At 40.5% G+C, this 16,037-nt stretch overlaps 1 protein-coding gene across 3 annotated transcripts in view; it reads left to right on the top strand.

Annotated features, from left to right (window-relative positions):
* Nucleotides 1-976: 976 nt before the first annotated feature.
* The window catches only part of cry2 (cryptochrome circadian regulator 2), a 16,348-nt gene continuing 1,287 nt past the window's right edge, over nt 977-16,037 (top strand). Inside the window, exons 1-12 of one of the 3 annotated variants that reach the window (XM_017474961.3) lie at nt 977-1,388; nt 2,813-2,921; nt 5,677-5,819; nt 8,562-8,746; nt 9,016-9,104; nt 9,247-9,387; nt 9,866-10,177; nt 10,358-10,509; nt 11,392-11,594; nt 14,640-14,717; nt 15,038-15,263; nt 15,571-15,708. In XM_017474961.3, the coding sequence (XP_017330450.1) occupies nt 1,231-1,388; nt 2,813-2,921; nt 5,677-5,819; nt 8,562-8,746; nt 9,016-9,104; nt 9,247-9,387; nt 9,866-10,177; nt 10,358-10,509; nt 11,392-11,594; nt 14,640-14,717; nt 15,038-15,255 (1,788 nt within the window). In that variant the 5' untranslated portion in view covers nt 977-1,230 and the 3' untranslated portion in view covers nt 15,256-15,263; nt 15,571-15,708. Of the gene's footprint in view, nt 1,389-2,812; nt 2,922-5,676; nt 5,820-8,561; nt 8,747-9,015; nt 9,105-9,246; nt 9,388-9,865; nt 10,178-10,357; nt 10,510-11,391; nt 11,595-14,639; nt 14,718-15,037; nt 15,268-15,570; nt 15,709-16,037 lie in introns of those variants that run through there. The other 2 variants (XM_053682206.1, XM_017474960.3) reach the window with 2 other exon arrangements.

The raw sequence follows: 16,037 nt of genomic DNA, 5'->3' as shown, positions 1-16,037 counted from the left end.
ACAGCCACAAGGTGAGCATCCACCTATAATATGAAAATATCTTGTGGTTTTTCTTTCTGGCAAAGATCCAGGACCAAGTGAACTGCAGTAGGTTAAAATGTATTCTAAATTCTGTTTTATATTAAAAGCACTTTTAGAAATTGTTAGATTTTAGGATGACATTATGACTACTTGTAAAACTGAAGACCCCCGGCTGTACATCACAGAACCTACTTTGATGACCCCCACTTTTTTGTTATCAATATCACTAAAATCCACTCAAATGTGTGTGTGTGTGTGTGTGTGTGTGTGTGTGTGTGTGTGTGTGTGTGTGTGTGTGTGTGTGTGTGTGTGTGTGTGTGTGTGTGTGTTATTTTCGTGTAAATTGGAACCTCACAAAACCAGTCACTCGCGAGCTTTCTGCTATCTCAATGTTTAAGGATCTGCAATACTAAAACCCTACCACTAGGGGGCGGGGCGCCAAGTAAAGATGGTCAGTAAGGGTCACGTTTTTTTTTCTTCTTTCTTTTTCTTTTTTGTCAATAATTTGGCGTAACACTATTAATTAATCAATTAATCAATCAATCTTCAGTAATTGCTCTATCCAGGTCAGGGATTTGGGGAAGGTCGTGAACAGTATATACGAGGCAGAATTATTCACACTATTACATATTCATAAATGCATATGCAAATGATATGATTCATACACGAACTTCGGTTTTATAATTTGTAGCATTATTCCAGTGCATTATTACATCGCGCGGGTCTTTATTTTCGAATTCTAATACAAGAAAACCAAAGCAACGTGAAGCTAACACGTGCGGAGAGACCAACAGCTGCGTCGCTTAACGTGACCCACCCCCTCATTTGAATATCCTGCGCACATGCTGCTTTTCCGACCAATGAGAGAGTGTGGAAAAGGTGGGCGAGCCGTGTTTACGTTGGCTGTCCAAGTTGTCGCCTGAATCCCAAACGGCATCCTATTGGATGTTTAAGGCGCCTACGCAGGGCGTTGAAGCCTCTATTTCGTTCGTTATGTCGAAGTGCACTAGCGTAGGAATAATCAAGGCGTTTTGGATTGAACCAATGATCTGGAACTTCTTGGAAGCTGGAGAGAGGCAGAAGGGAGTGGGTTGGGGGAAACTGTTAGCGGTGGATTTCCGGAGGTAGTGTTTGTTTGGGTGATCAGCTTCGAAGCGTTTTGGGGGATTTTTTTTGTTGTTGTTGCTAGGATGCGTTAAATTTTTGATCATGGTGGTGAATTCGGTGCACTGGTTCCGAAAAGGGCTGCGACTTCACGACAATCCGGCTTTGCAGGAGGCGTTAAATGGCGCGGACACGGCGCGCTGTGTTTATGTTTTGGATCCGTGGTTCGCTGGAGCAGCTAACGTCGGAGTCAATCGGTGGAGGTGAGGTGGTTTAGCGATCAGCTGTGGACGTGTACACACACACACGCTTTAATCAGCTTCAGCTCTGAGCTAACTTTGCTAACGCCAAACCTTTTTAGATTTGTTAACGACGTTAACTCACACTCAGCACGTCTCAAAATAGCGCCTTTATCAAGTTAATCATTAACTTGATCAAAATATTTAGATGTTTGCTTCCTTTGTCTGCTTTATTAATCAAAAAAATAACTTCTCCAAAACAGGTTTCGTTTTAGATGTCCTTAGTCCTGTGCTAATTTCACTTCCCAAGCTTAATATAAATACTTTTGTTTGATTAATTTTCCGTTTAACTTTCTGAAAACGCAGTGATTTTTTTTAATAACAATAATAAGCGAAATTTGTGTTTTTCCTAGAAAAACAAAGAAAATAAGTCGGCAAGCGTAACTAACTGGTTGATAATTAGAGGCTAACAAACATCACAACAACGATGGACGTTTTTCAAATCACGTACTCGCTTTTCCAACAGTGCGCGTGATGCGATAGGCTTCAGGTTGATTATACGCGAAGAAGTGCCCGGATGTAACCTTCGTGTACTTTTAAGTGTTGTTTTTGAAACGCGGCCTCACGTGGCTGAGGTACCTATAGGCTTACAATAACAGGAAGTACGTTTTGAATTATGGCGTTTTAGTTCTTCTGTTTTTTTGTTTGTTTATTTTTCGTGCCTCACGTTGGCTACAGAGAATAAGAAAGTGACGACTATAACTTTTTATAGCCTTGCTCGTAACCTGATATATTTATCTTTCCATTATACTACCACGCTGTCAGGTTAGTTTTTTTATTGGCTGCTTTGAAAGTAGTTCCAACTGGAAGGCAAATCACAGGATTGTATTAATACGCCTTGATCGTTTCTGTAGTAATAATTTACCCAGGGACTTGTATGATGGACATTTTATGTAAACTGACTTTATTTAATTTTTTAATTTTTTTTACATGTAATTGTTTATGTCTGAGGTAAAGCTGTAACCGTTTAAGTTTTTCAACACCGACAAGTTGCTCTGTAATATTAATAACAGGAAACTATTTATAGCTGTTATATCGTAAGTGATAACAGGCATTACTTGTTTGAAAAAAAAAAACTTCTTCTGCATTACTAAGAGAGAATATAAATGACTCAAAACATTTCTTGTTGTTCTTTAATAAATGAATTGTTAGAGTTGGAAAATTGCTGTGGTATAAGATGAATAAAACACTTTGGGTCATGCTGTTATTGGAAAAGAATAAATTTCAGAGTAGTAATTCAGTTTCGTGTCGAGCTGCATTGCGCCACCATCACAGATTCTATCAACAAACCTGACATGTTTTATTCCTTATTTGTTTAACATATTTGTAACCTGGTTTTATATTTTTATATATATATATGTATATGTGTATGTATGTAAACCCTACAGGTTTCTTCTGGAGTCATTAGAAGATCTGGATACGAGTTTAAGGAAATTGAACTCGAGGCTGTTTGTGGTGCGAGGGCAGCCCGCTGATGTGTTTCCCAGACTGTTCAAGGTCAGTGCATGAATCTCTTTTTCTCTCTCTCTCACTAGCCCCATGTCTCGGCCCCTGGACGCCCTCTCCCTCATGTCTCGCTCTCTCTGGCAAGCATGTTCTTATGATTTCAAACATGAAAAATGATACTATTCATTCATTCATTTTCAGTAATTGATTTGTCCTGATCAGGGTTGTGCCGGGACCAAGGGTTGTCCTGAAAACACAATCAGAAATACACGCTGGATGAGACAACAGTTTACTGCAGACTGATACTACAATTTTAACGAAATCACTTTTATTGTTGTATATGTGTTTGCTCAGACACTGAACATGGCTGAAATGGTGAAACGAATGAAATTGAGTGTTGATATTTGTAGCCTGTTCAGGGGTGGACAGATCAGGAGATGCCACTTTTTATTTTTTATTTGTAGCTGCCAAGCGGAGAAGTAGGTTCAGCAACCTGAGAAAGGAAAAAAGACATACTCCTTATTAACATTCTCGACACAGTTTCTTTCATTAGGTACAGCCCCTGGCAAAAATGATGGAATCCCTATGCTTAGAGGATGTACACAAAACCTTTTTTCTTTTTTTTCTTTTTTTACTTCATAGAAAATAAATCACAGATATGACAGAACAATTTTTGTTTAATAGCTGAACATTCTGGCTTCTTTCAGCCACACTCTGTGTTGGATTTACTTCTTTTCGTGTATTATCCTTACCATATTTGTGAAAGAAAGCTGGCAACAATTATTGCACTTCTAGTTAAAAGTATTCATTTCACCAAAGATCATGTTTGAGATTTAATGAAAGTACTTTGACTTGTACACATAAGGAGCAATAAACATGATTAAATACTTATGTAATTATTTTGAAAATGCAACCAAAGGACATAAGAGACGGACAGAGAGTTTCTTGATTTATTTCAACTGCAAATATCGCAGCCCGCTTTTGAACACTTCACTGTCCTAGCTCTTTCTTTCAGTCATGATATCTATATGTAACGTCAGCTAGCTAGCTTTGTTGGCTAATGTAACTTAATTCAGTACAAGAATATTTCTGTAAGTTAGCTAGGTTAGCAGTTTCTTTAGTTAGCCTAAAATGGCTCCATTAGTTATCTGCTATTGCTGTTGTTAACATCCATAAGATTTACTCCCTAACAAAAAAAAGTTTGTACTTCATTTATTCTTTGTTCAGGCTTACCTTATCGATGGTTTAACTTGCTTATCCGAGTCGATGATTGTAATGACCATCCTGAGCTGACGGTACAGAGAAATATTCCATCAGCTATTTGATTAGCCTGCTCACACACCAATCACTCAAATGTTCGTCCAAACACTGACTGTTGAATAGCAGGTCAATCCTGTTGCCAGATTATCTTTCCGTTTGAGATCAAATTTTTTTGTTGTTGTTTTTTGTGTTTTTTTAAGGTTTTTTTTTATATTTATTTATTTATTTATTTTTAGTCAGTACATAGATCTCTCACAGTTTATTTTACATATGTTCATTTACATTCATAACTTTTTCCTGTCATTTGGCTTAAAGCGTTTTTTTTTTCCATGGTAGGGAAAGCCCTGGACTTTTCCATGAAAACTGATGCATTGTCGTTAGTGTTGTTAAGTGTATTTGCTTCTCTGAGCGTTCCCCTGTTCCAGAGGCAGGAGATTTCTATAGAGATTCTCTCTATAAATTTCAGATCCTGAAAAATATTGATCCCGCTCTTTGATTGTAATATATCTTTTTAAAGGTCATGCTGCATTTCCACTTTGTGTGTTCTGTCTCTGATGTGTGCTGGAAGAAAAGCAGGTGGGCGGCAGGGTGTCGTCATCAACATATCGAGTCCTCCCATGATTTTCATCCGTTTCCGTCTGTAGCGGTATAAAAGCGAGCGGATTGCTTCAGTAACGTCACTTATGACCGTCGGATCAATGTTTCCTTTGCATTTAACTTTTCTTAATGAACATATCACTTTAGGAATCACTACCTCTACATTGTAGTTACACCTCAAGGTGGATTTTTATATCCTATACTTATCGATTTATAAAGTTGTGAATTTTTGTGTGGTTTAAGTTGTTCTCAAACATGCTTACTCCGGTAGAGAGAAAGGTGCATGACACCACCCTGTTAGTGATTAGTTTTATATAACAGTGCACCCCCCGACAAAGTGTTTTTCCTTCCTTACCGAACTGCAGTTGTCATGGTTACTAAACAGTTAACAGCACCTTGAATATTGAGTAAACTGTAGTCGATGACATGAATCACAAATTTTTATCTAAAGTCCCCTATAAAACTATTGGAACTGCAAGACCAGTTCTTTTGATTCTGCTATACAATGAAGACATTTAGGTTTGGAGATCTAAAAATGAATATGAGACGATAGATCGGAATGTCAGCTTTCGTTTCCTTATATTTACATCTAGATGTGTTAAAGAACTTGTCCCCTTTGGTTGCAGACCATCCAGTTTTTTGGTGTGCAAAAGTATAGGAACAGATAATCTTAATGTCAATAACACTTAATATTTGCTTGCATATGCCTTGCTTTCAATAACTGCATCAAACTGGTGACCCACCGACATCACCAAACTGTTTCATTCTTCTTTTGTGATGCTTTTCCAGGCTTGTACCGTAACCTCTTTCAGTCTTTAGTTGTTTCGGGACGATTCTTCAGTCTCTTCTTCAAGAGGTGAAATGCATGCTCTGTTGGGTTAAGGTCTGGTGATTTTACTTGGCCAGAAATTGGTTGCAATTCTGATCTCTTTCTTTCTCTCTCTCTCAGGAGTGGAATGTGACTCGTCTGACGTTTGAGTATGACTCCGAGCCGTACGGTAAGGAACGGGACGGCGCTATCATTAAACTGGCCCAGGAGTTCGGTGTGGAGACGATCGTGAGGCACTCTCACACACTCTACAACCCGGACAGGTGTGTAACAATACACACTCTGCATTGACACACACACACACACACACACACACACACACACACACACACACACATTGAGTGGCAGTTTATTAGGTACACCCCCTTTTATAAACAGATTGTACATGCTACACTGTGTGGTGTAAATGAGGCATGGTACAATATTACAATATCGACAGTGAGCAGAAATAAGCATTTGGACACTTTTTTTTTTTTTTTTTTTTTTTTTTTTTCTTTTTTTTTTTTTTAAATGGGGTTCTCAACAACACCGTATTGATTTGAGCTGTATTCTGAGCTCTCTGTAATACCCATGATATGGCCTGTAAAGGTAAAGTCGTACATATTGTAAGCATATTATGGCTTCACTGGCTTCCTGTTGTCTATCAACTTATATTCAAAATTCTGCTTCTCACATTTAAGGCCCTACATAACCATGCAGCCAACCACTTACCTCACTAACCTCTTGGAGAACTACACCCCTCCCCACTTACTGTGATCCTCCTCAGCAGGTCTAGCAATACCGGACATGAACTTTACCCCTATAGGTGGAAGAGTCTTTGGTCACATTGGCCCTAAGCTCTGGAATTCACTTCCCCATCACATCTGCAATTGTGAATCCATTTCAAGATTCAAATGTTCTTTTAAAAACTCATCTCTTCAGGCTTGCATATTCTCTGTGACATGGTTACATAATTAATAATATGTGCTTTAGTGTTTTATGTATAATGTGTGTATGTATATATGTACATGTATGTGTAATATAAAAATATGTGTGTGTGTGTATATATATGTGTATATATAATGTAATATAATATAATGTATGACAAGGATATATGTTTGTTTTAGTGTTTTGTGAAGTGATCTTGGGCATCATGAAAGGCGCTTCTTAAAAAATATATACATTATTATTTTTATTATTATTATTGATATGTTTTTAGTCCCAGCGGATAACTACAGCATGATGTGAAGCACTTTGAAAGCTGAGACACTGCCGTCAAACCATCCGGGACAAGAATAACAAATACCACTGATAGGTTGTATAACTGTGGTGTGTCCAGACTCTCCAAGGGAAAGTCCTAGAGAGTGCCAGCATGCCTGACTGTGAGCCATTGCTCTTATATAAATGGGATTGGTGTGTTTTTAATACACACAGCGCACGTGGACGTGCTCTGAGCCAGAGAGAGCCAGGGTGAGGTGTCTGTAGAGTGTCTAATACTCTGCGCCCTCTGCTGGTGGACAAGTGTGTCTGCAGGTCACACTGAGCAGCATGTGCTGTACTGAGTGACAAGTTCACCGTCACAGCATGTAGCAGCAGCAGCGAGACAGAATGACGAGCAGCACTGAAAAGCTGTGTATGTAATCCGGAAAAGTGCACATGCTCCAGCTGTATGCAGTCACCCCTCACTTCGCGCGCACACACACGTGCGCGCGCACACACGCGCGGCAGCCTCCTGACTCCAAACCACACAAAGGAAATTATATGATGGACTAGAGAGAGCTGTTGCATAAGATCAGGCCTAAAAATAAAGAAACTGGCCGTTGGGTTTGTGGAAGCTGAAGGTGAGAGAGATTCGGCTCTCAGCTGATGAGACGAGCCGCATGCAATGACCAGATCAGTCTTATGTAATCTGGGAAAAGCAGAATCGTCTTTTTTCCTAGGGTACTACATGAAGGTGTACTTGCTCGGTTTATATAATTTAATTGTATATAATGGATAAAATGATGATCCGGATTATTTTGTTCATTACTAAAATCATGGCTGTCACATTTATTCAGCCAAATTAAGAACGAAATCCTTTTCTTGCATTTAAAAAAAAATTGAAAACAGCCATTTCTTTCACAGAGTCTCTTGTAAGCCTATATTCTTCTATTTTATAAACAATTCAAACGACTGCTTTTACTCTAAAATGTTATTAAAATGACAATCTTTTTTTTTTTTTTTTTTTTTAAAAGATGGTCCAACCTACTTATAATATAATAGAATTTTTTTAATCAATAATTTTTCTTTTTGTTGCCATATATTAGTGATGGGAAGATCAGATCATTTGACTTGGATCTTTGAATCTCGTTCAGCAAAAGGAACGAATCTATTCAAGTCATTTTGTTCGTTTGAGCAGAATTAAAATATGTTAAATTTTCAAACCCAAATTTCCCCAACATGTCAACTTGGGCAAACTTATCTATTCCGATTATATTCGGAATATAAGGAAAAAATGATCATGCAGCCGAGGACAGATTATGAGAAACAGAAATGATTCATTCTTTTGTTTTGTGACAGCCTCATAGGCTCTGTACAGAAAACAGACATGATCAGTTCACCTCTCGTATTTTGTTCATTTGTCATGTGACCGCTACTTGGCTCAGTATCTACAATCAATAATACCAACGTAATGTTGCATTTATTTAGGAAAAAGACATTTGCAACAAACCTTTTCTGGAAAAAGTATAAAAGTTCTGTCCTGTTTTGTTGTTCATGTTTCTTTATTGCCTCACTGGGGACCTGTGTTGGGAATTATGAACTAATTTCTGTATCAACTACAAAATATGAAAACGTGAAAGGATGTTGCACATGTACGGCAAACGCAAAACGAATGAGTCACTCTCTGAGACGACTCGTTATTCCCGAATCATATAAAAGATTTGTTCATGAACAACCCATCACTAACATATATCCGCCATCTCAACACATTTGGGAAGCACAAGCCAGAAAATTGTCAATGTATTTTTTGTGTGTGTTTCATTCAGGATCATCGAGATGAACAGCAACAACCCACCGCTCACCTTCAAACGCTTTCAGGCCATCGTGAGCCGTCTCGAGCTGCCCAAGAAGCCGCTGTCGACCATCACGCCGGAGCAGATGGCCAGCTGCAGCACGCAGCTCTCGGAAAACCACGATGAGCATTACGGCGTGCCCTCACTGAAGGAGCTTGGTGAGGCATCATTTACACATACCTTCGCTCTCACCTCAGAAAACACCACCACCTCTTTTATAGGTGTTGTTTCTAATTATAAGCGACCTAAAGATTTTCCAGAGTATATGAGCTCATGTTCAGAATTAAGAGGATCGCACAAGTCGTGTACGATGGCCTTTCTTCGCGTGTCAGCCTCGGACAGCTTTCCAGTTATTTTACAGTTTTACATTTTGACTTTGTTCTTGACATAGTGTAGTGTTTTGTAGTGTGTGTTTTGTCTCCATCAGGGTTTAAAACTCACGGCGAGGGTGAGCCAGTTTGGAGAGGTGGTGAAACTGAGGCTCTGGATAGACTCAATAAACATCTGGACAAAAAGGTGAATCCCAACAAAGGCTGGAAATTGCTAAAAACACATTTAACCATTCAGTTATATGACACTATACAACCTCTAATGGAACCTTTTAAAGCCTTTTGACTTTTTTCCAGTCATTAAGTTTGTTTGTTTGTGTATTGTTTAGGCATGGGTGGCTAATTTCGATCGTCCTCGAATCAAGGCCCACTCTCTCTTCGCCAGCCCGACCGGTCTGAGTCCGTACCTCTGCTTCGGCTGCCTGTCGTCTCGAGTGCTTTATTACCACTTACGTGAACTCTATATGAAGGTCAGTGCGTGGTCAAGATGAAAAACATTCAATAAATATTTACGCCAGTACCTCAATAACAATCATGTGACGTTATTCCACAGTGCTGTTGTATTCTCAGGTCTGATTGGTTGTTGATTAATTTTCTATAACACCAGCTCTGACGATAAAGCAAATCGCAGGTTTATATTTATGCGATCGTTCTAATACGGTCTAATAAGAGACGTATGGCAATACTCCACATGAACATAAAAATGTGTGTGAGTGCAACAGGGTGGACTGTTGCATTTTGCAGTTTCTTGGTAACGTGAAAAGCTGTGTGTTTTTTGTCTTATTAACATATTAAGTCTTAATCTTAGCTAAGGCAGGTGATGGAACGACTGTTTGTAACTGCTGTATCATAAGTGATACAAGGAAATAACTTGTTTGTTAGAGGAAACTCTGACTTAGAAGACTTGATGATGATGATGATGATGATGGTCATATTCTTCCTTCCCAGCTGCGCAGACACTCCAGCCCTCCTCTCTCGCTGTTCAGACAGCTTCTATGGCGTGAGTTCTTCTACACTGCGGCCTCCAACAACCCCAGCTTCGACCGCATGGAGGGAAACCCCATCTGTGTGCAGATCCCCTGGGACCAGAACCCGGAAGCGCTGGCCAAGTGGGCCGAAGGCAGGACGGGCTTCCCCTGGATCGACGCAATCATGCGCCAGCTGAGGCAGGAGGGCTGGATCCACCACCTAGCGCGCCACGCCGTGGCCTGCTTCCTCACCCGGGGAGACCTGTGGATCAGCTGGGAGAGTGGCATGAGGGTACGACCTGGACAGTTTGACCCGATTCTGTTTGTCTGGTAGTAGTGAGTCAGGTCAAGACTTCTAGGCCTGAGCAATAATATCAGACATTTTATTCTCTTTACATGTAAGTTTTGAAAATTTGATCCAGCAGTGGATGTGTTGGTGAGGATCTGCATGTGGTGTGTTCATCATGTACAGGTGTTTGAGGAGATGTTACTGGACGCTGACTGGAGCGTTAATGCTGGAAGCTGGATGTGGCTTTCCTGCAGCGCATTCTTCCAGCAGTTCTTCCACTGCTACTGTCCCGTGGGCTTCGGGCGCCGCATAGACCCCAGCGGAGACTACATACGGTAACGCCCATGATTATTTTTTTTAATACTTCATGATCATAAGCTAACTTGAAAACTCTTGGTGAACAAAACAACCGATGGATGTTTATCCTGCACTTAACATTTAAAATGTTTATGGCATGTTCTACAGGCTACTTATTTACTAGTTATTCCTGTTGCATTGCTTCTTGTGTGTGACTATAGTTTATAGATATGGAAGTAGCATATAAATTGTTTGGATGATTTAACATTGCAAAAGCTATTCCAATAGATTCTTAGTCTTTTAATTCATACTTTATTTTACTTCATTGTGCATTTTTTTAATTGGAGATTTGTTACCCAGTAACATTATTATTATTATTATTATTATTATTATTATTATTATTATTATTATTATTTAATGGCAAAGAAGTACACAGAAGTACACCGAAGGTCAGAGGTGTCAACGTTTACGGTTTAGCCGTAGTGTTAACGATTTTTTTTAACCCCTTGCTATAGCGACACCGGAAATGCACAAAAATTATACTGCACTAAAGTTAGGGTCAGACCAAACATGAACAAATAAATAGACAGTTCAGTGAAGGGGAAAGGACAATGGACGTGAAAAAGGCAGAAAATGCACACGTGAACATTGGAGTACGCTGCTATGAGTTATCACTCAGAAATGTGCAAAAAGTTGGAAGTCCCGCCCTCTTCCCCTCAATAGCAATCTCATCTCCGCCCTCTTGACGGATGTACTGACTCGGCACCCTTGCGTTCTGTCGCCGTAAATCGAGACTGTTTTTGCGTTCTTTAGTGTGAAATAATAGTTAACATCAGTTTTAATGGTAATGAAGATTCTACCTTTTAGGATTTTCTTGTTAATAATATTGGCACCTCTGCAACTTTTATTACACTGCACAGGAGATATATTCCTGAGCTGAAGGATTACCCAAGCCGTTACATCTACGAGCCGTGGAATACACCGGAGTCGATTCAGAAGGCAGCGAACTGCATTGTGGGAGTCGATTATCCCAAACCCATGATAAACCATGCAGAGAGCAGCCGCCTCAACATCGAGAGGATGAAGCAAGTCTATCAGCAGCTCTCGCACTACAGAGGCCTTAGTGAGTCTCTCTCTCTCTCTCTCTCACACACACACACACACACACACACACACACACACACACACACACACACACACACACACACAGACTCTAGTAGTCGTACAGTTGCAATCAAAATTATTCAACCCCCATTGCAAATCAGATTTATTGTTAAAATTTACAGACTTTCAGCTGTTTCAATGGACAAATAAAACAAAGTCAATTGAAATAGTTCAACACAACGAATGCTTCAAGTGTTTTCCCCAAATTCAACTGAATGCAACTCATGATTTCTCCAGTTTCAAAATTATTCAACCCGCTAAATAGAATCCCTCACAACAACATAAATATGCAAAACAGGTGTTGTCTCAAGCACACCTGATGCAGCTAATCAAGGGCTTCATTAGTTGCACCAGGTGTGCTTGAGCTGGAACACATGAAATACCTGAACTGGCTAGGGGCGGAGAATGCATGAAATACCTGGACGGGGCAGAAAAAGGAAGTTGCCAACGGCTGCAACCAGATTTCTGAGAAGGCAGGTTGTGAAAAACCTTCGAGTGACTGCAAAAGACCTGCAGCAAGACTTGGTGGCAACAGGCACAGTGAGCACAATAAGGTGGATACTAAGAAGGTTTCCATGCCAGAACTCCAAGACATACACCACTACTGACCCAAAAGAAAAGTCGGATCAAAATTACATAAATAAGCCACCGAAGTTTTGGGATTCTATTCTGTGGAGCGATGAAACAAAACTGGAACTTTTCGGCACGAAAGAATGAAGAAAGAACAATCTATAGTCGAGCATAGTGGTGGCTCAGGGGCTTAGTGATGCGCCGAAAGAAAAATTCTGGGTCGAAACCGAAAATTCAGGATGCACTCGGCCAGAAACCGAGCCGCAACCGAAAATTTATTTTTTTAAAACCCATTTTAAAATAGTTTTTTGTATCTGTATTCAAAAGCTGCAAGCAAATAAAATGATCACAATTTTATTGAAATTACCACACCAAAAAAAACAAAACAATATTAAATATATTATTCTTCATTCAGTTCTGTAACAAATTTAACAGATTTTTTTATCCAGTTATCCAAACAATGTAAAGTTGTAGAAAACTATTATGATATGCAGAACAGCAGTCAAGTAATGAACTAGGTCTCTATTCTGTTTATGTAAATGCATTTCCACATTAATTAAATATTACTGTGCAAATCAGCTGCAATAGTCCTAAAACTAACCTGAAACTGTAAACAACAGATGCAGCCTCAAGTCAAGAACACAGTTTTGCAGGGCTACATGAATTTTAATGTAATTGCTATACACAATAGCAAATTGGAAAGCTTTCTGTTTAAGCAGAAGTGGCAGGTTTCTCTTCAGTGATAAAAGTTGCTCAGCTTTCTGGCAGGAGAGCTGGTGCTTGGGGCAGATAAATACCTTCGTGCAATCCACGCGAGCAATGGAAAGCATAGCTGCGCTTGTCACGGCACTGCTGTGGATCGGGGCGCTTTCCTGAAGAATCTCGTCAAACGTGTCGGAAAGTGAGGGTTTTTGCGCCTCATCACTTGTACGCACCCGTTTCTCTGGCACACATTGCTCTGTGCTCCGCATCAATCCTCCATCACCTCCAGCTCTGCCGGTATCATTTCCCGTGCACGCTACTTTTTCTCTGTGTCAAAGTAATGTTCTTTAAATCGGGCATCTAGTAATGTTGCAATGCTATAAGCGCCAAGCACTGAGGGGTGGGTATGGCGGCATATATTTTCGGCCAGAAATTCCATTTTCGACGGCCAAAATTACGGTGCATCCCTTCTGGGGCTGCTTTGTATCTTCTGGCACTGGAAATATGCAGCATGTCTAAGGCAAGATGGATTCATTGAAGTACCAGGAAATCCTAGGAGAAAACGTCATGCTGTCTGTGAGGAAGCTGAAGCTTGGGCGTCATTGGACCTTCCAACAGGACAATGATCCGAAGCATACCTCAAATTCCACCAAGGCTTGGTTGCAGAAGAAGTCCTGGAAGATTCTACAGGGCCATCACAGTCACCTGACTTGAACCCATAGACAATCTCTGGTGGGATTTGAAGAAGGCGGTTGCAAGAATATTACTGAACTGGAGGCCATTGTTCATGAGAAATGGGTTAAGATTCCTCAGGAACGCTGCCAGAAGCTATGCATCTCATTTGCAGCAGGTCATAACAGAAAAAGGGTGCTCTACTAAGTACTAAAGAAGGGGTTGCCATGAAGGGCTTGAATAATGTTAAGACCGGAGAAATCATTATAAGTTGCGTTTTCAGTTGAATTTGGGGAAACTACTTGAAGTATCTGTTTTGTTGAACCATTTCAATTGCTTTTGTTTGTTCACTGCAAACAGCTGAAAGTCTCTTTATTATGACAATAAACCTGATTTGCAATGGGGGTTAAATCATTTTGATTGCAACTTTATATCAGCATGCCTCTTTCCTCTTTGGAACATTTTGGAAAGAAGGCATTTGGACAGTGTTGAGAACTGTTACAACATGCTAATGCTCCATTTAGAAGCTCTTTTTGTTTCTTTCTGGTGTTGACCCTTAAAACCCACACGTGTGCGCACACTCGTTTGTCCCTTTGTTCTCTGTAAAATTAAATGAGGTTGGATATAAAAAAAAAAAAAAAAAAGTAAAAAATGACTGACGAATTTATTGGCTTACACAAGCAACCTTTTTAGCCCCATTCTTTTAGCCTGATGGAGTAATTACCTCAATTTTTCAGAGGTGTTTTGACCTACATTAACACAGATGACTTTAAGTGCTTTTAAGTGCTCGTGTCTAACCTTTACTTAGAACTTTGACATTTGAACTCGAGGCCAGAGGCTCAATCTCTACCTCACACTCGGCCTTGTATCAAACTAGATGTGAATGAATTTACTCATACATTGCTCAAATGAACTTTTACACAGCTTTTAAGTGATGTGGCATTAACGAAAATGTTGTTAATTTGGAGAAACGTTCATATCCTGTGAGACTTTGTGTAAATGTATGTATTAAGAGTTTCTGCAGTTTTATATACGATCTGTCTATCTGTTAATCCATCAGGTCTGCTAGCATCAGTACCCACCATTCAGGAGGAGGCAGAGCCATCGATGTCGGACGACTCTCAGGCCAGCAGCAGTGGTAAGAAACACACACGGCAGCTATAACAGCTATAAACCAGCTACAACAGCATGTCATGTTCCAGACAACCCGCAAAGCCATTGATCCTGAATAATTTCCCATGTCAGAAAACGTACTGTTACAAAGCACTAACACTGGAGACTCCTTCCATAAATGCAAATGCTAAATAAACATCTCCTCATAGAAAGATTATTCTATCAGCCCATACACATGTAATAAAGATAATGTTCTTTGTGCTGGGTTGTGCCAGCAGTTTAATCAGAGAAGATGCAATATTGTGCATGTATACGTGTATTAACTGCACAATCCGTTTTCTCCAGGTGCCATCTCAGCGTCCCGTCAGCCTCAGTCCGAATCCTGGCCATCGCAAACTGATCCCGATCCAAACCAGGACCCCGATCCTGAGCCTTCGTCGTCAGCTCCTGCAGCCATGAGAAAGCGAGGTCGCTCCTATGAACCCCAAAACTCCCAGAATCCTAAAGTGCAGCACACCAGCCAGACTGAAGCCGAGCAGCTGCACGCTGACAGCATGCAGTGACCGAGCAGGTGATAAATCACTCACGCTGATTGCAGTGTTATTTTTTTTTCCTTTCTTTTCTCTGTATACTTAAATTTATTACAGTCGTTGCGGGTTTTTACTGTTCCTGAGACAATAATGTATTGTTGCCCTTAGGTTTGTAATGTATATTCATAATATTTACTCAGATTGTGAATATGACTCAGAAAAATGTGTAGACAACTCGACTTGTGACTCACACATCTGAAGCTTTTTGCTTTATATGCTGCTGTGGGCTAAAGTTGTGAAGTAGTATAAAACTGTCGCGTATTCCTTTATCGTTGTAAATCGTCACAGGTTTAGCATGTATTGTGGACTTCAGACTGACCGACACAGAGGCCACACCTCCTTCACTGAGACTGACCGACACAGAGGCCACACCTCCTTCACTGAGACTGACCGACACAGAGGCCACACCTCCTTCACTGAGACTGACCGACACAGAGGCCACACCTCCTTCACTGAGACTGACCGACACAGAGGCCACACCTCCTTCACTGAGACTGACCGACACAGAGGCCACACCTCCTTCACTGAGACTGACCGACACAGAGGCCACACCTCCTTCACTGAGACTGACCGACACAGAGGCCACACCTCCTTCACTGAGACTGACCGACACAGAGGCCACACCTCCTTCACTGAGACTGACCGACACAGAGGCCACACCTCCTTCACTGAGACTGACCGACACAGAGGCCACACCTCCTTCACTGAGACTGACCGACACAGAGGCCACACCTCCTTCACTGAGACTGACCGAC

This window comes from Ictalurus punctatus, chromosome 8 (genome assembly GCF_001660625.3).
Source record: "Ictalurus punctatus breed USDA103 chromosome 8, Coco_2.0, whole genome shotgun sequence".
NCBI classification, from domain to species: domain Eukaryota; kingdom Metazoa; phylum Chordata; class Actinopteri; order Siluriformes; family Ictaluridae; genus Ictalurus; species Ictalurus punctatus.
Note: the sequence above shows the minus strand (reverse complement) of the source record. Positions and strands in the feature narration are given on the sequence as shown.